Source organism: Lissotriton helveticus, chromosome 7 (assembly GCF_964261635.1).
Source record: "Lissotriton helveticus chromosome 7, aLisHel1.1, whole genome shotgun sequence".
In the NCBI taxonomy this organism is placed as follows: domain Eukaryota; kingdom Metazoa; phylum Chordata; class Amphibia; order Caudata; family Salamandridae; genus Lissotriton; species Lissotriton helveticus.
In genome coordinates, this window is record NC_136068.1 from 632,432,319 (window position 1) to 632,456,684 (window position 24,366).

The window sequence follows — 24,366 nt, forward strand, 5'->3', positions numbered from 1 at the left end:
GCATTGCTTTGTGCCTCTTCATAGGAAGTTTATTGAGGCCTGGCCCTGGCCTTTTCACTATGGACTTAGAGAACAATGCTTAAACTGTAAACATTTGAATGTTCATAAAGCAATAGAAGTTAGGTTTTCAACCTAGTCGCTGCTTCTCCCTAGAGTCGGGGATGTAACCACCATTGACTGAGTAGAGGGGCACATATTATTTAAAATGTGCTGGTGCTGTTGAGTTCCAGGGTCGCCTGTATGCTTGACAGGAATACTCAGGAAGAGTTGGTTCAAATTTAGTGACAAACGGCATGTGGCTAAGCACTATACTGTAGTCAAAATAAAGCAGAACTCAATAGCTAACCTACATTAACTTTTTAATCCACAGTAGCCTAAAAATACTACTTAAAATCGAGTTTTCCTAAAGCAAGTTTTGAACATGTACTACAAACAGGCACAAACTAGAAAATGAGGAATAAACTGATGCACAGAAAGCATGAAATCACACAAAAAAATCCATCTCAGATCCCTCAAACTGATTTACAGATGCAATACAAATATTCCTCTAGTACATGGGTCTCCAATGTCGGTCGTGGAGGGCCGGATCTATGCCAGGTTTTTAGCATATACAAATTTAGATAAATGTTGGTATCTACAAAATCTGGCATGGATCCGGCCCTCTAGGACCGACATTGGAGAACCCTGCTCTAGTGAAAATGAAATGATATAAGGTATTTTAGCAAAGAAACATTGGTGAGTGTTTAGATAATGTAAAAAATCACAAAAAACCACAGAGGAGAAAGTGTGAAACCTTCGTGCAGCAGGGCAACTGAATGATCCTTTGTTTCTGCAGAGCACAGCTCAGAGATATATTTTAAGCAACATTTGTTCTTTTAGGGCATATTTTGCCTCAGCACAGGCCCAGGACAGGTGATAACAAAGTTTTATATTTGTTGGCCTCTTGCTGTCTTTGAGACTAGAAATTAATCACAATTGTGGGGTCCTTAGAGTTCTAGAGCCAGGTTAAAAGACCAGGCTGCTCCCTTCTATCGCTCTGCTTTAGTCACCCCCAGCCAATTAACAGAGACCCTCAGCTTTGTTTCAAATACACCCAGTTAATTCTTAGTGGACCTCATCAAGGACCTATCGTTAGTCCTTAGACATCCCAGGTTTACCCTCAAAGAGATTCAGAGACCCCCAGATGACCGTCAACCTCAGTCTCCTGACAATAGCCTTTGAGATTGTCATCTCACTGTATTTTCCCTGACTTTCCACTAAGGTAAACATTTTTCCAAGACACAGCCCCAGTCTTTTCACCCTTCAATGGCTTAGAAAGCCATAGCAGTCAAATGTACAAAGCCCTCATCTAATCACCCGGACCTTTGCAGTTCCTGATATGTGAGAAATTGGGTTGATGTTAGAGTGGGGTTTGAACAATACTCAAGCAACAGCCACACTCTTTGTCAGGTCAAGCACAAAAAGTTACTAAATTAACCTGTGCTTAACCCTCTGGTAGCTTGGTACAAAGCAGTAAGGCCTATCAGCAGCACTCAAACAGTAATAAAGTGAAAATACAACACAAGAAAATTGAGATAGCGGTCCCAGCCGCGCGTAGAGCGCGCAGAAGTACGAGGGACCAACTTAAAAGACATACGCTAATACTGACTGGACCCTGATTGACACAGTCCAAAGGGAAACCGTCCTAAATCCAAAACTTAAAGACCCAAACCTCCGGGAAAAATTTCTCCCACGGCAGATTCATTCTGGTGTTGAACAAACCTTAATTGAGCTTTCTTTATGGTCCTGATGAGAACTCAAAAAACTGTTCCGAGTTCGAAACGTGTAGACCTTTTTCTTTTCAGCCATAAAAGTCTTGTAAATAGTAGTTGTTGAACTAAACACAAAATAATTAGGATTGCAGTCGGAATGTTTACTTTATGGCATTTCAGTAATGTGATATAGATATAAAAATCTGAATTTGTGTAAATATTTTGCTCTGTGTTGGATGAATGTGTTGAGTGGGCTTGGATGAAAGTATGCAAAAGTGTACAGTTGGATGGTAAAATGAGAATGAGGTTTTTTTGGGATTTGTACTTGTGTATATTTTAATTGTGTTATTTTTGCTATCAAAAATATGCATAAAAAAGAATAAATAGATACTTGATTAAATCAGACAAACAAGTTGTCTACCCCATTTCTTGTTTCATATCAATTAATGGTAGGAAATTAGGTTTTCAAAAGTTTTCTTCAGTACTAGCATTTTTTTTGTTACTTAGTGTTCAAAGGCTTGGCCTTACTGTTGGGAGCCGAAACCCAGTAGTGTTGTTAATAATTAATTGTGAAGGGGCATTTTGCTGAAGTGTATTCCGGCTATTGCCACTGTACTCGTGCCTCTTAGCGCTCAGCCTCACCTGGAAGGATCTCTCGCCTGTACTCAGTCACCTGGCCTACCCGCCCTGGTCCGACGCGGTAACTAGTACCGTTGCGCGGAGGGCGTGGTAGGTAGAGTCAGGCACTTCAGATTGGGACCGTTAGCGTTCTAGCTGCAGGGGAGAATCGGGCATAAATTCACCATGCCCCAGCGACCGCGCAGCGGACGCGCGCAACGGGCGGGCCGCTGGCGCGCCGAAGGCAAGCCCGTCTGCGCCCATCCGCGGCCGGCTGGGGCCTGGGGCCAGGACCCCTGGAGGAATCCAGGTAGGCCTTACCTACTCTCGGCAGGAGATGCTTGATCTGCGCTCCAATATTATGTCTAAATGTAGGCATGGTATGGATTTCTATGTGGGGGACCAAATGAAGGGGTGCAGACACTGTGGTTATGCGCTTAGCTACGGGGCACGCCACGGAAGCATCATTAGGGAGCTCAGATGCGCTCTTATTAACTGTAGGTCACTCAAGAAGCATAGGATGGAAGTACGTGACTTACTGGCGGATAACAAGTTGGATATTCTTTTTATTACCGAATCCTGGTTAGATGAGGATTCGGCCCCTGAAATACTAGATGCTCTTCCCCCTGGCTTTGGGATATGCAGATTGGACAGACCTAGCGGGAGGGGGGAGGGATTGCGGTGATCCATAAGGGCGACATTAAGTGCACCTTGGAGCCAGTTACTATGGGCGATATGTATCAAGCAAATTCGCATTCGCAAAGGCCGAAATTCTGCGAATTTCGGCCTTTGCGAATGCGAATATGCTAAATGGTATGTATTAAACAAAACGTGGTTCAGAATAAGGAATTGCAAAATCTGCGATTCCTTATTCTGCGATTGCATTTAAGGAATCGCAAATTTTGCGATTCCTTAAATGCAATGTAAGAAGCAAAAAAAAATAGCAAATTGGCCTTAAGGAATCGCAAATTACCACCAACTTCTAGTTGGTGGTAAGTTGCCAATTCCTTCCAAAATAATTTATTTTTTATTTTTCAAAGTGCCATGTGACGCACAGACATGCCCTTAGGGCATGTATGTGCGCCACATGTGCACCCATGTAGATTTCAGGGGTGCAACAGGGTGTCCTTTGGACACCACTGCACCCTTGAAAATATTCACAATTTGCGATTAGCAAATTGCGAATCGCAAATTTCCCCTTCATTCCTATGGGCCTCCTGTTCCATAGAAATGAATGGGAAATTATTCTTTAATTGCGATTAGCAATTTGCTAATCGCAATTAAGGAATATTAAGGAATCGCTAAAAAGAAGCGATTTTGTACATACATACCATTTTGAGATTTTTAAATAGCGATTCCTTAAAAATCGCTATTTAGGAATCGCAAAACGGAATGTTGATACATATCGCCCTATATCTGATAGTGAAACTGGGGCTTTTTCCATAACTGTCTCTAACAGCTATAAAATTAAAGGCATACTGGTGTACAGACCCCCTGGCGGCAGCAGTCACTTTCTGGCTAGCCTTATACAAAATGTACTGTCTCCTGCAATGCGCTATGAGAAATGTTGTTAGGGGATTTTAATTTGCATTTTGACGCTGCCTCTAACTCTCAGGCCCAAGAGGTTCGTCATGATTTACTTACCCTGCAATTAGTTTTAAAATCCGAGCTACCCACACATCGGCTAGGACATCTGCTAGTCCCTATCTTTTGTAACTGGGAAGCCCTTAAGATTGATCCTCCTGAACCGATGGTTTGGACGGACCATTTTTTAGTGCCATTCCATATAAAGTGTCCCACAGGAAATAACCTTGAGAAGGGGGGAGCCACCATTAAAAGGCAGAGAAAATGGGTTAGGTTCTCCCCAGAAAACTTTGCCGCAAATTTAGTGCAGGAGGGTCCCCCAGAAGGTCTTGGCACAGCTATTGAGGGGGAGTGTGAAGCCCTGGACCTTCGTATTCAGCATGCTTTGGATAAAACGGCCCCTTGGTCCAGCATGGGACCCACGAGGCGCACTAAATCCGCAGCGTGGTTCAATGCCAAACTAAAAGCGGTTAAGTCGGCATGTAAGCGCCTTGAAAGAACTTTGAGAAAGGGCTATTTGCCTGCCTCTGAGAGGGCGTATAAAATGAGCCTTAGAGGGTATCATGCCTTGATAAGGAAAACTCGCTCGGCTTATTACACTGAGCGGATTGACAAGGCAGACTGCTCCGCTAAGGAAGTTTTTACGGTCTATAAAGAGTTATCCTCACTGGACTCAATTGGAGAACAGGTGACGGCCTCTGTGCAATCCTGTAATCAGATAGCTGATTTTTTTTATAATAAGGTGCAGGACATTTACTCTACCTTCCCAAATAAGGCTAGGGCTGGCTCCGAGGCAAAGAGTCACTGGGGGAGGGAGTCTCGGAAAAGGACAGCCTGAGGGCATTTACGGTCCCTGTTGAGGATTTTCTGATTAAAGTAGCTGGAGGTGTGAAATCTGGTTCTCCTAAAGACCCGGCTCCAGCTAAAATCTTAAGAGGAAATATTGAGACGTTAGCACCGTATATCAGACACCTATTAACACTGTCATTCGAATCTGGCAGGGTGCCAACAACTTGGAAACAAGCTGTGGTGCTGCCTCTCAAGAAAAAACCTCAGATTAGTATAACCCAATTGAGCAATCTTCGGCCTATTTCTCTCCTTCCCTATTTTGCCAAAATTGCTGAAAAACTGGTCAACCAACAACTCTCGGCGCATATTGAAGCTCAGAGGCTCCTATATCCCACTCAGGCAGGTTTTCGTGCCTGCCACTCAACAGAGTCTGCGCTCCTCTTCTCCAAGGAGGCTCTGCGGAAACATGCGGATGAGGGTCAGACAGCGGCACTGATTCTTCTTGACCTCAGTGCCGCGTTTGACACTGTGGCACATCATACCTTGCTACAGTGTCTGAGGAAGGGCGGAGTGGTAGGGTTGGCATGGCAATGGCTGGAATCCTTCCTCCGTGAGCGCAGCTTCTGTGTTGAGCAGGGGGGACCCTACAGGTCAGAGGCTTTTGACCTAAATCAGGGGGTCCCTCAGGGCTCCAGCCTTAGCCCCACCCTTTTTAATCTTTAATTGGCTCCTGTGGCACTAATCACGGAACAATATGGTGTGAAAATGGTGACTTTTGCTGACGATACGCAACTGGTTGTGGCTCTGACACAGCCAGCTGAGCACGCAGCCAGTAGGTTTGCGTCTTGTCTGCAGGACCATGCCAGTTGGATATCCGAGAATTTTCTCAGTTTAAATGAGGACAAAACAGAGGTGCTAATCGTGGGCAAGTCTCCGTCTGTTTGGACATCTGCATGGTGGCCTCAGGCTTTGGGCCCCTTACCTGTACCTAAGGATCTGTTGAAGAACCTCGGTATGTGGATCGACTAAGATCTCTTTCGAATATCATGCAAGACGTGTGGCAGGAACCTGCTTTGGCATTCTCCGCAGTCTGATGAAGACGCTTGATTTGCTCCCTATGTCAGCTAGGAGGGCCCTGGTCCATGCCTTGATCACGTCCAGGCTGGACTATGGGAATGCCCTCTACTTGGGAGCGAATTCGAGGTGTCTCCAGAGACTGCAGTACATTCAGAATGCTGCCGCACGCCTGGTATTGATGCTTCCCAGGAGATCTTCCTCCAAAAAGGCTCTGGAGACATTGCACTGGCTGTCTATCAGGGAGCGCATTCAGTTTAAAGCTCTCTGTATCAGCCTTAGGATTGTTCAGGGGATTGGACCTCATTTCCTGCGCAGTTTGCTCACACCGTACGCACCAACTCGGCTACTGCGGTCTCAGGGTGCTGGTCTGATGCATGTCCCTATGATCAGTAGGGCCAGAATGGGAGGTAGATCCTTCCGATTCTTGGCGGCTCGTAGATGGAATACCTTAGACTCCGTATGGAGCCCTCGGAGGCGGTTTTCTGGAGGGAACTTAAAACTTTTCTGTTCCCAAGGATTTAGATCTGCTGAGGGGTCTGGTATGCTTTATTGGGGGATTGCTTAGGCCAACGGATAGCGTGGGGACACACTGACTAGTGTAACCAGGCGCTGTATAAGCTCAGTATTATTATTATTATTATTATTATTATTAAAAGTGGCATTTTCAGAATTGTCACTTAGAATTGGACTTTACCATTAAAGAAGGTTTCAAATTACAATTCCTAAGGCACAAAACATAAATTTCCTTCCTGCTGCCAATCAGACATTATCACTTATTAAATCTAATAAAGCAACCCAGTGTTATCCTATGGGGGAGGAGGGTTTTGCAATAGTGAAAAACAATTTGAGAGTTTTTCACTACCAGAACATGTAAAACTTAAAAGTACATGTCCAGCTTTTTAAATACACCGCACCCTGCCCTACAGGCTGTTTAAGACCTACCCTAGGGGTTACATATATGTATTTAAATGCAGGATTAGGTCTGGAAAAAGTTTGGTTTGCCAGGTTGAAATAGCAGTTTAAAACTTCACACACTGGTTGCAATGGCAGACCTGAGACATGTAGTTTCAAGGGCTTCTTAAGTGGGTGGATCAATATGTGGTGCTGGCCCCATAATAGCATTTAATGTACAGCCCCTGGGTACCTGTAGTACCACTTTACCAGGGACTCACAAGTAAATTAAATGTGCCAATTGGGTGTAAGCCAATGTTGCCTTGTTCAAAGGAGAGAGCACAAGCACTTAAGCACTGGTTAGCAGTTGTAACGTGTACAGAGTTCAAAAGTCAACAAAAACGAATTCAGCAAAACAGGAGGGAGAAGGCAAAAACTTTGGGGGTGACCCTGCAGAGAGGGCCAAGTCCAACATCCTCCTTCCCAAACCTCACCCATATTACCTTGCCATTCTTGCTGTGGATATTGAGTGGTATCGTAGGAGCATTTTTAAGCAGCCAGAGCTCATTGTCTATCAACTTCTTCTTAGCTTTTTCTATTGCTCGTGTAAGCGATCCTCGAGTGAGCCTCTGAAAAAGACAACAATAATAAAGATAAGGCTACCTTGTTTTGAAGTATCCATTTCTTTCCCAGTTTAGATTTTTTATGTTGTTGTAAACAAGAGATATTATTACAGTTACCCAAATTAATGGAGCTCGATTGATCAAACCCAGGGAGCTGTAGTTGACCACCTGTGATCTTCTGGTTTCAAGTCAACAGCAATCACTTAACTCACCGAGATATATTGCTGATCACCATTCAACCAATAATATACAAAAATACAAGAGTGAACCACAATTTTCAGGGCAAAACAATTCACAACTAACACTACATGAAGGACCACTCCAACAATGAATACTAGAAATGTGAAAGGACAACTTACCACTAGATGCAAGTTTGACCCAGACAAAATATCAACCAGCATCAACAGCAGAAAATAAATCAGGTCACCAGCATCCCCATAGAATGGACTTAAGCACATCAACACTGATAAATCCCACAACAACACCTGACAATGGAGAAAATAAACCTGTCTCGAATAAAGCAAGAACTGAGTAGATAGAATGCACCAACAGCATCAGACCTGACAAGAGAGCAATCCATCACCAATAATAGAGAAGGCGGTAACTCACCCTTCACACCAGACATGACATCAGCTACCACCAGGACCAAAGAAGAAAACAAACATTGATAAAAAATAAATTAGCAATCCACAAACAACATTAAACAAGGAGGGTCAATTTCCACATCAATTCAGGATAAGAACCAGCATTCCATTAGGACAAAGTCCCCACCAACAAAACAAATGGTGTCAAACCATAAAAATACTTACAAGAAGAATAACACAGCACAAAATATGACAATAAACATAACTACAACAAAGAGTCCAATTCTTTGGGACTGGAGATTGGCATTTACTGTCCTCCTTTCAATATCTTCTCACAATGTTTTGTCCCTTGAGACTCACCACAAGCTCACAACCTCTTCCTAAAGATTCCCCTGACCTCCAATCCAGGTCCTTCCTCTCCTCCTAGAGTCCTTTCTATGATGCCTAAAAAATTAGACATGGTTCAAGTTTGGCACAAAAACTAGTGAAGCGGCGATCCTGCTTTGATGGTGAGATCTCTGTGATCTTACCTTCTCCTCCTGCAGCTCGAGCTTTGCCTGATAGATCCTCAGTCGCACATCTTCAAGAAGCTCAAGAGGCTCACTTGGGACTGGCAGCGGCACTTCACTCTCCAGTGGAGATTGCAAGGTCAGGTCAGTGAGCGGCACAAACCACTCCCATTTGTAGCCCTCCAGCTTCCTGAAGAAGGACAGAAAAAGTTCAATGAAAAGCAAAAAGGGACACACCTGCCAATAATGAGTCCTTATGACCTAGTCTGGTTACAAATAACTAGCAATAGTTGCTCCCTTTTCCATCTGCCTTTTATAGATTTATATACATTTGACTTGGTTGTTCCCTCCACCTTAGGTTATTCATAGGTTTAGTGCACTTAACATGAACACCATTCCTCCCTTGGCAACCTGATGGCTTTAAACACACATACAATTGTTGCCTTTGCCCCATAGGTCATTAGTGCATTCCAAACAGTTGGGCAAACCTCAATTATGCAAAGCTTGAGTAGTTTCTGAGTCAGATGCTGGGGGTTCCAAAGGCTTCTTTTGGCTAAAAAGCTTGATGTACTTAAAGGCTTATCAGGAGGACACTTTATAAATACAGAGCCATAACAAAAAGCGCTGTATATTAATTTGTAACCCAGCAGTGCCAAAATATTAAATGTCTGCAAACACATTTTGTTAGACGGGAACCCAGAGGGTCGGCCGAATACTGAGGGAGAGGCCTCCGATGAGGCCGCCTCCGGCGATCGTACAGACAGGTCACTTCCCTCCCCACAGATAGACACCACACAAGGATGAGTTCTACACTTTATATAGGGTTCGTGCGGCAAGGTTATCAGCGATACAGGAGATATCGGACTCGAGTGTCCTCTCAATTCTAGTCTCTGTAGGGAAAGGGGGTAGCGGGACAGTCTTGGTACCGGGTCGGCACAGGAGGTGGTAGGAGGGGAGCTCACAATCCTCGAGCTGAAGAGTCTGCAAGCTCGGGCCGCGGCAGCGCCAGCTGGCTAGGATGAAAATGTCCACGCAGGGGGCCGCGGCAGCGCCAGCAGGCCAAGACGATGGTTTCACGAGGCAGAGGGCCGCGGCAGCGCCAGCAGGCCAAGACGATGGTTTCACGAGGCAGAGGGCCGCGGCAGCGCCAGCAGGCCAAGACGATGGTTTCACGAGGCAGAGCTACGGCAGCGCCGGTAGTCCGTCAAAGATGAGTTCTTCTCGGTGTCTCTCGACTCCAGGATACAACTGCCTTCCTGGTCTGGCACTGCCCCAGTTATAGGCCTGGTCCCCTTTGATGTCCGGACCCTCGCGCCTGGGGGTCGGAAGGTCCGGGATGAGGGAGTCCAGACACCCAGCAGGGGGGTGGAGCCAGCGCCCACGGCGGCCGGGGGTGATCGACACCTGGCGGAGGAGAGCCGTTGACGATTCCTTCTCCCATTGACCCGCCAAGTGGTCTCTCTACCTCCTGGGTGGAGGTTGGTGCCTCGATGTCGGGGCCGGCCAGGCCCAGGGTTAGGGTCGAGTTGAGGCCACGCGGCCTCGTGCTGTAGTATCAAAAGATGGCGGCTGGGCCGGGGCCATGGTGCGGATGGGGACCAGGGCCAGCCGGTACGGGAGGGTTCAGGAGCTGGAGTCTTGTTGTGGATTACTTCGGGGGTCGCCGGGGGCTCTTGCGGGGGATTCAGGGAGAGCCAGGGTCCGGGCCCCGTTGTGGGGAGGGGGGACAGCCCGACCATGCGGCCTGTCCAACATGCGTCCCCCCCAGCTGAAGGCGGGGAGAGTCAGCCATCCTCCTGGGGACTCTCCTCGCCGAGGCGGAAAAAGCGTGACAGGCCGTCGGCGTTGGCGTGGTCCTGGCCTGGACGATGTTCCACAGTGAAGTCCATCCCCTGCAGGGAGATGGACCAGCGCAACAGCTTCGGGTTCTCCCCCCGCATTTGCATCAGCCATTGCAGGGGTCGGTGGTCTGTTTGTACCCGGAAGTGGGTGCCGAAGAGGTAGGGTCTGAGCTTTTTGAGGGCCCAGACTACGGCGAAGGCCTCCCTCTCGATGGTGCTCCATCGCTGTTCTCTGGCCAGCAGCCGCCGGCTGATGAAGGCCACTGGTTGATCGACCCCCTCGGTGTTGAGTTGGGAGAGGACGGCCCCCACGCCATGATCGGAGGCGTCCGTCTGTACAATGAATTCCCGGCTGTAGTCGGGAGCCTGGAGAACGGGGGCCGTGCACATGGCGGCCTTCAATCTCTCGAAGGCCGATTGGCAGTCCGGGGTCCAGTTGACTGCTTTGGGGCTTTTCTTGGATGTGAGCTCCGTGAGGGGCCCCACGATGCTGCCATAGTCCTTCACAAATCGGCGGTAGTACCCGGTGAGCCCCAGGAAGGCCTGGACCTCCGTTTGGGTCGTAGGGGGTTGCCAGGCCTGGATGGCAGCAATCTTGAGCTGGAGGGGGGCCACCAGCCCGCTTCCCACCTGGTGTCCCAGGTATGTCACGGACCCTTGGCCAACCTGGCATTTGCTGGCTTTGATGGTGAGCCCGGCCTGCTGGAGGGCGTGTAGAACTTCCCGCAGGTGGCGGAGGTGGTCTGTCCAGTGGTGGCTGTACACAGCGATGTCGTCCAGGTAGGCGGCGCTGAATTCTTCGAGGCCCGCCAGCACCTGGTTCACAAGCCGCTGAAACATTGCCGGAGCGTTTTTCATGCCGAAGGGCATCACTTTAAAGTGGTAGTGACCGTCCGGGGTAGAGAAGGCGGATCGTTCTTGGGCCCTAGGGGTGAGGCCGATCTGCCAGTAGCCCGCTGTTAGGTCGAAGATGCTCAGGTAGCGGGCGGCCCCCATCCGGTCGATTAGCTCATCTGCCCGGGGGATGGGGTGAGCGTCGGTCCTGGTAACGGCATTCAGCCCCCGGTAGTCCACGCAAAACCGGAGCTCAGGGGCAACGCCCGGGGCGGCCGCCTTGGGGACCAGGACGACTGGGCTGGCCCAGGGGCTGTCAGAGGGTTCGATCACTCCTAGGGCCAGCATCTTGGATACCTCGGTCTGGATGCAGGCGCGCACCCGGTCTGGTACGGGGTACGCCCGGTGTCGAATAGGGGGGCTGTCCCCGGTGTCCACATCGTGAAGGCACCAGGGGGTGACCCCGGGGTCGAGGGAGAATAGGGAGGTGAACCGTCTCAGGAGGGCTTGACAGTCTTGGCGTTGCTCCGGGGACAAGGCCTCGGAGAGTTGGACCCCTTCCACTGAGCCATCCTGCTCGAGGGTCCTCAGCAGGTCCGGAAGGGGCTCGGAGTCTTCTTCCGTCCCATTATCTGTGGCCATCAGGAGGCTGAGTTCTGAGCGCACAAAATGGGGTTTGAGTCTGTTGGCGTGGAGGACCCGTAGAGGGTTCCGTGCGGTTTCCATGTCGATTAAATAGGTGACGGGCCCTTTGCGTTCGATCACCTTGAAGGGCCCGGACCATTTGTCTTGTAGCGCACAGGGTTCAACCGGGGACATCACCCAGACCTGTTGTCCCGGTTCGAACTCAATGGAGGAAGCGTGCTGATCGTACCATTTCTTCATGTCCTCCTGACTGGCTTCTAGGTTGGCTTTTGCGATCTCCCTGAATCGCCGGGTCTGGTTGCGAAGGGCCAGGAGGTACTTGTATATGTCAGGGGGAGTTTTCTAGGGGGGCTTTTCCCAACCTTCCTTGACTAGGCTGAGGGGGCCCCGGACGGGGTGTCCGTACAGGAGTTCAAATGGGCTGAAGCCGAGGTACTTCTGGGGGACTTCCCGATAGGCAAACAGAAGGCACGGGAGTAGCACGTCCCACTGGCGACGGAGGGGTTCTTCTAGGAACATGATCATTCCTTTGAGGGTGCGGTTAAACCGCTCGACCAATCCATTTCCTTGCGGGTGATAGGGGGTCGTGAATTTGTAGGCGACCCCGCACTGTTGCCAGAGAGACTTCATATATTTGGAGATAAAGTTCGTGCCCCTGTCGCTGACGACCTACCGGGGAAACCCCACCCGGGAGAAGATCCCCATCAGAGCTCGGCCTACCACGGGGGCCGTCACAGTTCGAAGAGGGATGGCCTCGGGATAACGGGTGGCGTGGTCCACCAGGACCAGGATGAACCGGTGTCCTTGGGCGGTTCGGGGGTCCAGGGGCCCTACAATGTCTATTCCCACTCGTTCGAACGGGGTGGTGACGACAGGAAAGGGCTGTAAGGGTGCTTTGATCTTTCGGCCACTTTTTCCGCTGGCCTGGCAGGTGGGGCAGGCCCTGCAGTGGTTGGTGACATCCTTTCGCATTTGGGGCCAGTAAAAGTGGGTCACCAGGCGGTCGTATGTTTTGTCCTGTCCCAGGTGTCCGGCAAGGGGGACATCGTGGGCTAAGTTCAGGAGGAAATCTCTGAAGCGAAGGGGCACCACCAGCACCCGACTGGCCCCTAGTTCTGCAATTCTTTGCTCGCTGTAGAGCAGGTCCTGGTCCCAGTAGATCCAGTGGGCCCCCGATGTATCCCCTGCGCTCTGGGCAAGGGCTTGCTGCCGGAGTCCCTCGAGGGAAGGACATGTTCTTTGTTCATGTCGGAATTGTTCCTGGGTGGGACCCCCCTCCTGACGCCACTGTGCCAGGTCATGGACGTCCTGAAGCCGGTCGGATCCTTCTTCGGTTTGGGTCGGGGGACTTGCTTCTGGGGCGGCCTCCTCTGGGGTGATCGCGGGAGGAGGTTCCGGCCACTCGGGCTCTTCTGGACCGGGGACCGCACGGGCGGTCATGGACCGGGTCGTGACACAGACCCATTCGGGGAGGCCCAACATCCCCAGGTGTTCTCTCCGTTCGACGGCTGCCCAGGGAGAACTTTCGAGGTCGTTCCCTAGGAGGCAATCCACGGGGGCATCATCGCGGACAGTCACTTTTAGCATCCCGGATACTCCCCCCCATTCGAAGGGGACGCAGGCCATGCGACACAGACTTTCTGAGTTGTCTGCTGATCGGACAGGGCAAAGAATGTTCGGCAAGATTTGGTCTGGGGTCACCAGGTGACATCGGACCGCGGTTACACTGGCCCCGGTGTCGCGGAGGGCTTCCGCCCGGCGGCCATTAATGTTGACCCACTGGCCGTACTTCTGCGTGTTGGCGGGAAGGGGGGCCCGCGGAATCATGTTGCTCTCCCCCAAGCAGACCAGGGACATGGCGGCCGGTGCCCACTCAGGCTGGTCGGTCTCGTACTCTTCTTGGTCTTCCGGGATTGGTTCTTCCCCTAGGGCGGCCGCCGCGACCTGGCGGGGGGTAGCGTTCTGGTTCTTTGGGCAGTTGGGATCATTGGCGTAGTGGCCGGGTCGTTGGCATCGGTGGCAAATAATGTTGGCCCGGAAGCCGGGCCGTATTGGAGGGCTCCCCCTGCCGGCCGGGGGCGAGGGGTTGCTTGCGGGAGTCATGGGGCCGGGGTCTCTACCCCGACCCTGGCCTCCTCCTCCCCCACGGGGGCGATGGGGCCCTTGGTAAGGTCTGTGCGATTCGCTGGGCCCATTCCGGCCAACTCGGGTGCTTTCCCATCGGTCAGCTTCGGCGGCGAGTTGTCGAGGTTCCGTCAGTTTACTGTCCAAGAGGTGTTGCCGGAGTTCGACGAAGCAGTTGTTAGAAAGGTGTTCCCATACGATGAGGTCGAAAAGTTGTTAGTAGGTGGTCACTTTGCTGCCCTTGATCCACCCCTCGAAGGCTCGGCTAAAGAAGTTCACGTACTCCACCCAAGTTGTACCCGGGATCCGTTTGCAGTCGCGGAACCGCTGGTGGTACATCTCGGGGGTGAGTCCGTAGCGAGTGAGGAGGGTGGCCTTCATGTGGTCGTAGGATGTCATCAGATGGTCCGGAAGCTGCAGCAGGGCGTCTCGTCCTTCGTTGACGAACCTCCCCCATAACCCGGCTCCCCAGTCGCTCCTGGGAATCCGGTGGGAGGTCATGGCTACCTCGTAGGCTTTAAACCACTGCTGAATATCGTCGTTCTTGTAGTACTCCCTGATGACATCTTTGGGGATGTGAACCTTGGGATCGGTAGTGGCAGGCAGGATCGGGCGTTCGGGAACCCCGAGCTCTTTATTCTGTTTCTGAATTTCTAGTTCCTTGAGGTTGCGCTCATGTTCGTAGGCTAGCTTCTTTTCCTCTAGCTCTCTCTGTTTTTGCTTCTCTTCTCGCTCCTCTCGGAGCCGTAAGTGTTCTAGCGTTATTTTTTGTTCCGCCAGTTTGAGTTCTCCATCCAAGCGAAGTCGCGCCAGTTCCAATTCATGGAGTCTGCTTTTTTCTCGTTCTCGGATCTCTTCTGGGGAGAGACCCGCTCTCCTTTCTTCTATCGGCGTGGGGCTCGTTTCGGGATTTCGTGTTTGGGGTACGGCTGTACCCGTCTCTGCCCAAGATTCTAGGGCTCGTTTGAAGTCCTCTTTCGTGCTCAGACCTGTGGTTGGAAGGCCAAGTTCTATGCAAAATTGCTTCAGTTCTCTGTGGTTGTAGTCTTCCAATTTTTCCATCTGGAATTTTTCCGTTGTTCCGCTCTCTTTTGTTGTCATGGTGGTTGTGTGTCGTGGGGCGAGTGACCCTCTGTACGATTATGCGTCGGTTCGGATCGCGCCGCTGGCCACCAATGTTAGACGGGAACCCAGAGGGTCGGCCGAATACTGAGGGAGAGGCCTCCGATGAGGCCGCCTCCGGCGATCGTACAGACAGGTCACTTCCCTCCCCACAGATAGACACCACACAAGGATGAGTTCTACACTTTATATAGGGTTCGTGCGGCAAGGTTATCAGCGATACAGGAGATATCGGACTCGAGGGTCCTCTCAATTCTAGTCTCTGTAGGGAAAGGGGGTAGCGGGACAGTCTTGGTACCGGGTCGGCACAGGAGGTGGTAGGAGGGGAGCTCACAATCCTCGAGCTGAAGAGTCTGCAAGGTCGGGCCGCGGCAGCGCCAGCTGGCTAGGATGAAAATGTCCACGCAGGGGGCCGCGGCAGCGCCAGCAGGCCAAGACGATGGTTTCACGAGGCAGAGGGCCGCGGCAGCGCCAGCAGGCCAAGACGATGGTTTCACGAGGCAGAGGGCCGCGGCAGCGCCAGCAGGCCAAGACGATGGTTTCACGAGGCAGAGGGCCGCGGCAGCGCCAGCAGGCCAAGACGATGGTTTCACGAGGCAGAGCTACGGCAGCGCCGGTAGTCCGTCAAAGATGAGTTCTTCTCGGTGTCTCTCGACTCCAGGATACAACTGCCTTCCTGGTCTGGCACTGCCCCAGTTATAGGCCTGGTCCCCTTTGATGTCCGGACCCTCGCGCCTGGGGGTCGGAAGGTCCGGGATGAGGGAGTCCAGACACCCAGCAGGGGGGTGGAGCCAGCGCCCAGGGCGGCCGGGGGTGATCGACACCTGGCGGAGGAGAGCCGTTGACGATTCCTTCTCCCATTGACCCGCCAAGTGGTCTCTCTACCTCCTGGGTGGAGGTTGGTGCCTCGATGTCGGGGCCGGCCAGGCCCAGGGTTAGGGTCGAGTTGAGGCCACGTGGCCTCGTGCTGTAGTATCAAAAGATGGCGGCTGGGCCGGGGCCATGGTGCGGATGGGGACCAGGGCCAGCCGGTACGGGAGGGTTCAGGAGCTGGAGTCTTGTTGTGGATTACTTCGGGGGTCGCCGGGGGCTCTTGCGGGGGATTCAGGGAGAGCCAGGGTCCGGGCCCCGTTGTGGGGAGGGGGGGACAGCCCGACCATGCGGCCTGTCCAACACATTTGTAGCCTATGTGTAACTTCAAGTATATTTTTATATCACAAACAAAAAGGAATGATTCATTGCATAAGGAACAACCTTAAAGGATGCTTTAAACATTGGGGTGTGTGACAGTGCTAATTGTGCACACCATAAAAATATGACAAGTGAAATGATACACAAGAACATTTTTATAAAGGCTAATGACTGGCTAAATCAATGCAACTTTTTGTGGCCTAACAATGGTCTTATAATGCAGTTGACATTTCACCCTTCTTATTAACTTATAAGGGGCCTTTCACATGATTTGGCCAAGAAGCACTTCAGCTTCAACCCCTTACGGGCGCCAAAAGCATTTGCTAGTCTAAAGCAGCTGAACTTGTTGAGTGGAACATAAGTAGTAAGCAAAAGCAATAGGAGTATCCTTACCTCCTGAATCAGGATAGACATTATTTGGGATGGAAATGTTACCTTCATGGCAAAAAGCCAAGTACCCCTCGCCTTAGTGACCTGACTGCATGTGAAACTGTTAGCCTGACTTTACTATGGCTCAGATAATATGGTAATCTCGAGTGTGTGCTGAAGCCTACAATTGTCTATGATGACTCTGAGATCAAGTGTGCCCTCTGTTTTGACGTAGGACTACTGTCCATGTCCTAGGTTGTTGACATAAAGCAGTGGTAATAACATCCAGTTTTCTTAAGATTATAATACTGAACAGACCTTTTTCCTTTGTTCACTTGGAGTGTGGTGCCTACTGGTCCTACTTGTGTAAAGTTCTGCTTATATGTGATACTCAGAACCTTTTGAGATTCCATTTTCATTTCAAGTGCTTGTGTGTAATGTGAGGATGGTCACAAGTCTCCATGTTGTGGTGACAGAATGATTGCTTGGGCAAGCGGAATCCACTGTGGACTGTCGCTGGTGTCACATGGGACAAGATAAGGATGGAATGTTTCTGCCCCAGACAGTGTAAGTGTAACGTCTGCATTCTTGAAGCTGAAAGGAGGAGCTCCAGGCTCTCAAGTGTGGGACGATGGATGCAGGACTACCCTTACAAATTCCATGATAATTTTGTAGGACGGCACTGATGATTAGTTTCTCCTATCCACTGTCATCGGGTTGATCACAGGGAGGAGTCAGCAGATTCTATTGACAAGACTAAGGAAGTTTCGAGGTAGGGTCTTCCATTTTGTCCTTCCCTGAATATTACTCCAGGAAGGCTGGTGGCAGTCAGATATACAGTCTTCACACATCATTGTGGTCATAGTTTGGATACTCCTGCTTGCATCCAGCATCATTGCCACCTGCTGTAACAGCCATCCCCTTACACAAAGGCAGTGCCTGCGCTGCAGACAGAAAATGTTATTTGAAATTGAACCACCGTGCAGCAGTTCCTGGACTTTTGATAGTGGATCAACATCCTCAGTCTGAAAAACCAGTGTAAAGGTGAAACCCGATCCATCAGACTTTGTTCCAGTTCCAAGTTCTTCTTGACCAAGTAAGGCAGTGCTACACATAGTACTTTAAGAGCTACTGCTTGACAGACCTGACAGACTTTCTCTCAGAGGTGACAGGATATCACCTGGTGGAGAGCTTTGTGTCTGCCTAGCACATAGAAGTCTGTCTGCCTACTCAAGGGATGGAAAGTGTGTGCCTGGCCCTGCAGGATGAGAGAATTATTAGGAGGAGAAACTCAGCTGTGTTCCCAGAGTGTGGAGCACCCATAAGATAAGACCACAGACCCGAGATGTGAGGAGTCAACCGGCCTCCCTCTTCCATGGTTTATTTAGTGAGCTACATGAAGAATCAACATCCTGATCCTTCAGGCGACAGAAGGCCTTCTTAAATCCCTGCGACATGACCAGGGTGACCTGTTCTTTCACTGCCTCGAGAAGATGCACCAGCAGTTCCCATGCTGGACCTCGTCCCCTGGAGCAGGTAACACAAGGCCTGTAATGAAAGACTGAGAAGCTGTGTCTTGAATAATAAATCCATATGTTCCAGGGAATAATGATTGCCTCCTTGAACTATTTTATTTCAAATATGAAGTGAACTGATGTAGGAGTTAGCAAACCTAGTATTTTCACGCACAATGCTAATAGTGAATTCAGTCCCATGTCTGCTTCCTTCCCACAGTCTGTGTTGGAAGCCTATAGTTGGTGGGGTAACTGTAACCACTGTGTTAAAATGGCATTGTTGATGTGGGAGCTGTAGATATTGTCTAGAGCCCCATAGTGTATTCAGAAAAGCCTAGTACCTGAGCCTCCATTACTGTGTGTAATATCTCCTTTTGCTGTGATAGTAAATGCATCTTTCTTACTAAGACAAGCAGTGAGTTGGACAACACATCATTGTGTTTCTCATTTGACTGTTTGAGTGCTTAGGGCCTCATTTATGAAAAGTGACACATCGCTGCATGAAAACAGCGATGCGTCACTTTTCATTGCGCCCTCCTTGCGACACCAATGATGCATCATATTTACAGTATGACGCATCATTGCGCAAGGAGTTACAGATACGTCAGTATTTCTAACGTATCTGTATGGCACAAAAGTGACGCATTTCTGGAGTTTGTCACAAAAGTGACGCAAGTCCAGCAATGTGTCCTTTCACATTGGCACGCCCCATGTGAAAGGGCCTGCATCAGTCTTACGCCTGCTGAGAGGCAGGCATAAGAAATTGACCCATTTGTGCCCTAGAAGTGGCGCAGTGAAATCTTATAGATTTCACTGCGTCACTTCTATGACCTTTTCTTGCGTCAGAACGCCCCCCTGCATACATTATACCTGGCGCAGGTATAAGGTAGCGCTGGGGTTTATAAAGTGACGCATCTACCTAGATGCGTCACTTTGTAAATATGGTGCAACAGGGCACATTTTTTATGCTGCTTGTGCGTCACAAAAAGTGACGCACCGGCGGCGTAAAAGTGACGCACGGCCTCATAAATGAGGCCCTTAGTCTCTACCCCCACACTACCTGCCTGAGATAGCGTTGGCTGCTCGCACTCTTTACCCTGAGTATCAAGTGTAGAACGTGTGTACTTGGACCACTTTGCAAAGCCACAGTAGTAAGAATCCAAGGATCCCAGAGACCAGCAATCCCAACCACCACAGTCAAGGCCCAGCAGCCCCTGCCTGTCCCGTTGCCCCTCGAAAGGGGGTCTGATAAATAAAAAATAGAAAACTATAGAACTAAGAAATAGATGATTTCTGGTCCTGCTGCGACAGTCCGTTTGCCATGGGTCAAGCGGCAAAACAAAGAAGCTAAAACTGAACTCAAGAGTGGTATTTGGCTTACCGGCGAAACATATGGGCAAGGAATTCTAAAATCACAAGCTTTGGCGTTTTCAGAAAAAATTAGATCAAAAGCCCAAGGCAAAGTATTTAGTAAACATGATAAAACTGAGTGACCATGCACTGCTACTATTCTTAACTCCACCTATACTTGTCTCCTAAGACATTGATAGAATGTATGTGAAGAACGGAGGTGTGCATTATCTGCGTTACCATTTTACATGCTTTCCTCTAACAGCATGCAAAGGATGTAAATGTAAAAGTAGTATACTTGTAAAGCGCACAGCTGCCCCAGCAACGGGGCGTCCCGGCGCTGTATAACTCTGGGGAACCCGTCCTGGCTTTCCCTGTGGGATGGTCCCTTGCTGGGAGTCCCCAAGGTGGAGCCAGGCATCCCCGGAATTGGTGGGGCCGTTGTGGAGATTAGGCAAGCTAATGCCCAGAGTTGCCGAGTGGAACCCCTGATTAGAGTAAGCACCGAAGCGAGAATTATCGAGTCCGCTGACCAAGGTCCACGACCCTGCCGCGTCGGGAATTGAACCCTGGTCCCAGGCTGACTTCTGCTTTCAGGCCTGCCGCCTCTAACCAGTGAGCCACACTACTCCACATGTCAGCTTTGAGAACCTCAGAATATTCAGTTAAATCAGTTCCACTGTTAGCAGCCACTTTCCTTTGTGTCTCCTCTTAACAGATAAGTACCTTTTTGGTCTGGCCTAGAAAAATCCTAATCTGTCTTGCGAGCCCCATATAATCAAAAAGCATAATAAAGAATACATACATATGTGCATACGTGAAAGAGCTTTGGGTCATCCCTCATCAACCATTGGTCTGTTCAACTGTCATTCACATTATGCTTCCTCCAATTACAGCATACAGCATGGAGCAATGGATCAGGCCACTTCAGCTATTTCCTTTCTTGCACTATGAGTGACAACTTTTCACCTGAAAACATGTGCACATCCACTTAAAAAGAAGTGCACTTCAATGGCTAGATGACTGGGATGAGACACAATATAAACTTCAATTAAAGAGTTTACTTTGCCCATGCTTTCTTCAACTCATTCTTTATATGTTTTTAGGGCTCGGCCTACATCTCACGAAGTGGGTGTGGCTTCAGAGTCCTTTACAGAGGACTTCGACAAGCTAACCTACGAATTCCAGAGAAGCGCGTGAATTTTGTTTGTCATTATTGGTAGCTGCATGGCAATTGGCCCTCGCATGGCTGTGTTTTTACAAGCCAGCACGCAATAGGCCATATTCTGTAGAGTTTCTCCACTTCCTGCATATTCCGTGCGGACACGAGCAGCAGAAGGGCATAAATCTTCAATTACCAGCTGTCATGGCTCGCGGTAATTGAAGACAGATGCTGGGCGCGCAAGGCAGATGGTGGGCGCGCGTGCTCACGTCAGCCCCACAGAGTAAACAACATTCCTCGCACGAGCAGCACTGCGCGTTCGCCTCTCTTGCACTCCCTTGCCCCCGCTCCTCTTTGATTCATGAATGTAAACATACATACATTAAATGAAAGCCAACTGTGCTTTTTCAAGGGTAGAGTTGACCGGTAGTGGCGACATTTGCAATGTTTTTGCTGATGATGACGTCCTGTGGTAACAGCGCCTAAGGGTCGCGAGAGCAGACACCACAGGTCTCTTATCAGTTGCTTCCCGGTGGGCGACAGATAATTGGCTAATTGACTTTTATCGCACAACAGAGTGCGCTGTGGATGCGATGAGGAGACAGATACTGCCGACAAAGCTGAGCATGAAATGGAGACATCTGAAGCCCAGGAGAGAGTGACAGAAAGCTATGACTCTGAGGGGAGAATGGCTGAGAGGCACGCTGTCAGTGACACAGCAGGAGCAGGCAGGTAGACAGCACATCAAAGCACAGGCGAGCTAGTTCACCAAACTGTGGATATTGTGTACGTGATGTGGAACAGAGCATCAGATGCTTTTGTGTGGGTTTCAAGAGTCGTTGAATCCTCAGGTGAGACGCCTCCTTGACATTTCACAGGCAATGTAAACTAATACCATGCCTTTAGGGCACTGGCGCTTTAGAAAAAGTGGCGCTACAGCTGCAACATGGGCAAAGTCCGCACGGATTATGAATATACGTTAAAAACAGGGCAAGCGTTGAAAAAATGAACATTAGAAAGTTGTGCGCACTTGTCGTACAAACATATAAAATGCTCTCTTCGTAAATGTCCCAGTTATTTCGTGAGATAAGGACCGATTTGGGCTGTCATTTCGAGTGACCTACAATATGCAGCCCCTCAAAATACGCTTGTACAGGGGTCAAATTTATACAATTTGCAGATTTTGTGGCCACCTGGTATTTAGCAGGTGCGATAAAGTCCGCTTCTGGAGCGCAATGTAGCCAGCTCAGTCCTGCGGCGATTTAACATGAGAAAAATGCCTGCTAATTGTTCTGCAGGTCACTGACCCCGCCTCCAGCCTGGGTGACTCCCGCACTCATGCAACTTAGGATCGCAGTTTCTATGCTTACATTTAATAGTTGCATGTACATGAAGGCAGCCTCAAAACACACCAAATAAACACGGTCACGCTTTTCACGGCATCTTAATTTACAAGTATTTACTGAGACATTCGCATTCCCCCGGGAACGCAGCCACAGATCCCTAGGGGGACACACCCCACAGTTTGAAGATGTCTGTTCTAAGTCCCTTTACTCAGCCCAGCACGTGGCAATCGCCAGCATCAGGCAGTCTAGAGTGTTTCTTTGTTTGAAGATGTCTGCTGGCGTTTTGAGCTATGTTGTAACTTCACACACTGGATGCCTCTTAAAGTCACAAGACACAGGGAGTTGAAACATGATTGATTGAATGCCGATCATAATACCAAGTGTGTCAAGGGCCATAGAGCAAGCAAGGAGAATGGTCCCCCATTCACAAGTGGATGAACAGTAAAGTACAGGAATTATCAAGGTTTACTGGGTTTCCCATGTTTCTAGGGCCCAGGGTGTGTATGTGTATTACTGTCTTTGTATGTGTTGGCTGTCATATAACACTTCCATCTGTTTCACGGCGCAGTGAGTGCAGAATGAGTGCGAGAGTGACTGAGTGCAGAGTGAGTGCCGAGTGAGTGTGAGAGTAACTGTGAGTACATAGTGCTGAGTGAGTGTGAGAGTGACTGAGTGCAGAGTGAGTGCCAGAGTGACAGTGATTGCAGAGTGAGTGCCAGAGTGACAGTGAGTGCAGAGTGAGAGTCAGTGCTAAGTGAGTGCAGAGTGAGTGCTGAGTGACAGTGAGTGCAGAGTGACAGTGAGTGCAGAGTGAGTGCGAGAGTGACTGTGAGTGCAGAGTGAGAGCAGAGAGTGACTGTGAGTGCAGAGTGGCTGTGAATGCAGAGCGACTGTGATTGCAGAGTGAGTGCGAGAGTGTCAGTGAGTGCAGAGTGAGTGCAAGAGTGACAGTGAGTGCGGAGTGACAGTGAGTGCAGAGTGACAGTGAGTGCAGAGTGAGTGCAGAGTGAGTGCGAGAGTGACAGTGAGTGCAGAGTGAGTGCGAGAGTGACTGTGAGTGCAGAGTGAGTGCAGAGTGTGAGTGACTGCAGAGTGAGTGCAGAGTGTGAGTGACTGCAGAGTGAGTGCAGAGTGAGAGTGAGTACAGAAAGATTGACTGCAGAGTGAGTGCAGAGAGATTGACAGCAGAGTGAGCGCAGAGTGTGAGTGACTGCAGAGTGAGCGCAGAGTGAGCGCAGTGTGTGCAGAGTGAGCGCAGAGTGAGTGCAGAGTGAGTGTGAATGCAGAGAGAGTGAGTGCAGCGTGAGTGCAGAGTGAGTGCAGAATTAAATAGAGTGAGAGTGAGTGCAGAGTGATAGTGAGTGTAGAGTGAGTGCAGAATAAGTGCAGAGAGAAGTGAGTGCAGAATAAGAGAAAGTGCAGAGTGAGTCCAGAGTGCAGAGTGAGTGCAGAATGACTGCAGAGTTAGAGTGAGTAACTGCAGAGTGTGAGTGAGTGCAGAATGTTTGCAAAATGAGTGCAGAGTGACAGTGAGTGCAGAGTGAGTGCAGAGTGCTGAGTGCGTGCAGAGTGAGTGCAGGGGCAGAGTGAGTGCAGTTGCAAAGTGAGTGCAGGGTGAGTGCAGGTGCACAGTCAGTGAGTGCAGAGTGAGGGCAGGTGCAGTGTGCACAGAGAGTGAGTGCAGAAAGAGTGAGTGCACAGTACAGCGTGAGTGCAGAGTGAGTGCAAAGTGAGTGCAGGTGCAGAGTCAGTGCACAGTGAGTGCAGGTGCAGAGTGAGTGCAGAGTGAGTGTAAGTGCAGAGGGAGTGCAAAATGAGTGTCAGTGCAGAGTGCGTGTAGAGTGAGTGCAAGTGCAGACTGAGTGCAAAGTGAGTGCAGGTGCAGAGTGAGTGCAAGTGCAGAATGACTGCAGAGTGAGTGTGACTGCAGAGTGACTGCAGCGTGAGTGTGACTGCAGAGTGACTGCAGAGTGAGTGTGATTGGAGAGTGAGTGTACAGTGAGTGCAGGTGCAGAGTGAGTGCAGGTACAGAGTGAGTGCAGAGTGAGTGCGAGTGCAGATTGACTGCAGAGTGAGTGTGACTGCAGAGTGACTGCAGTGTGAGCGTGACTGCAGAGTGACTGCAGAGTGACTGCAGAGTGAGTGTGACTGGAGAGTGACTGCAGAGTGAGTGTGACTGCAGAGTGCCTGCAGAGTGACTGCAGAGTGAGTGTGACTGCAGAGTAACAGTGACTGCAGATTGACAGTGACTGCAGTGTGTGAGTGTGCAATAGAAACAGTGTGTGAGTGTGCAGGGTGAACAGTGTGTAAGTGTGCAGGGTGCACAGTGTGGGAGTGTACAGGATGAACAGTGTAAACTATGCAGGGTGAACAGTGTGAGTGTGCAGGGAGAACAGTGTATGAGTGTGTAGGGGCACTGTGTGAGTGCAGGAGACGAACACT

General features: G+C 49.9%; 1 protein-coding gene across 1 annotated transcript in view; it reads right to left on the bottom strand.

Moving 5' to 3' along the window:
- LOC144768868 (active breakpoint cluster region-related protein-like) overlaps positions 1–24,366 on the bottom strand; it is a 276,177-nt gene that overhangs the window by 135,720 nt on the left and 116,091 nt on the right. The window contains exons 10-11 of the mRNA XM_078652876.1: positions 8,448–8,616; positions 7,214–7,339 (exon numbers count right to left, since the gene is read on the bottom strand). Coding sequence (XP_078509002.1) covers positions 7,214–7,339; positions 8,448–8,616 — 295 coding nt within the window. The remainder of the gene's footprint in view (positions 1–7,213; positions 7,340–8,447; positions 8,617–24,366) is intronic.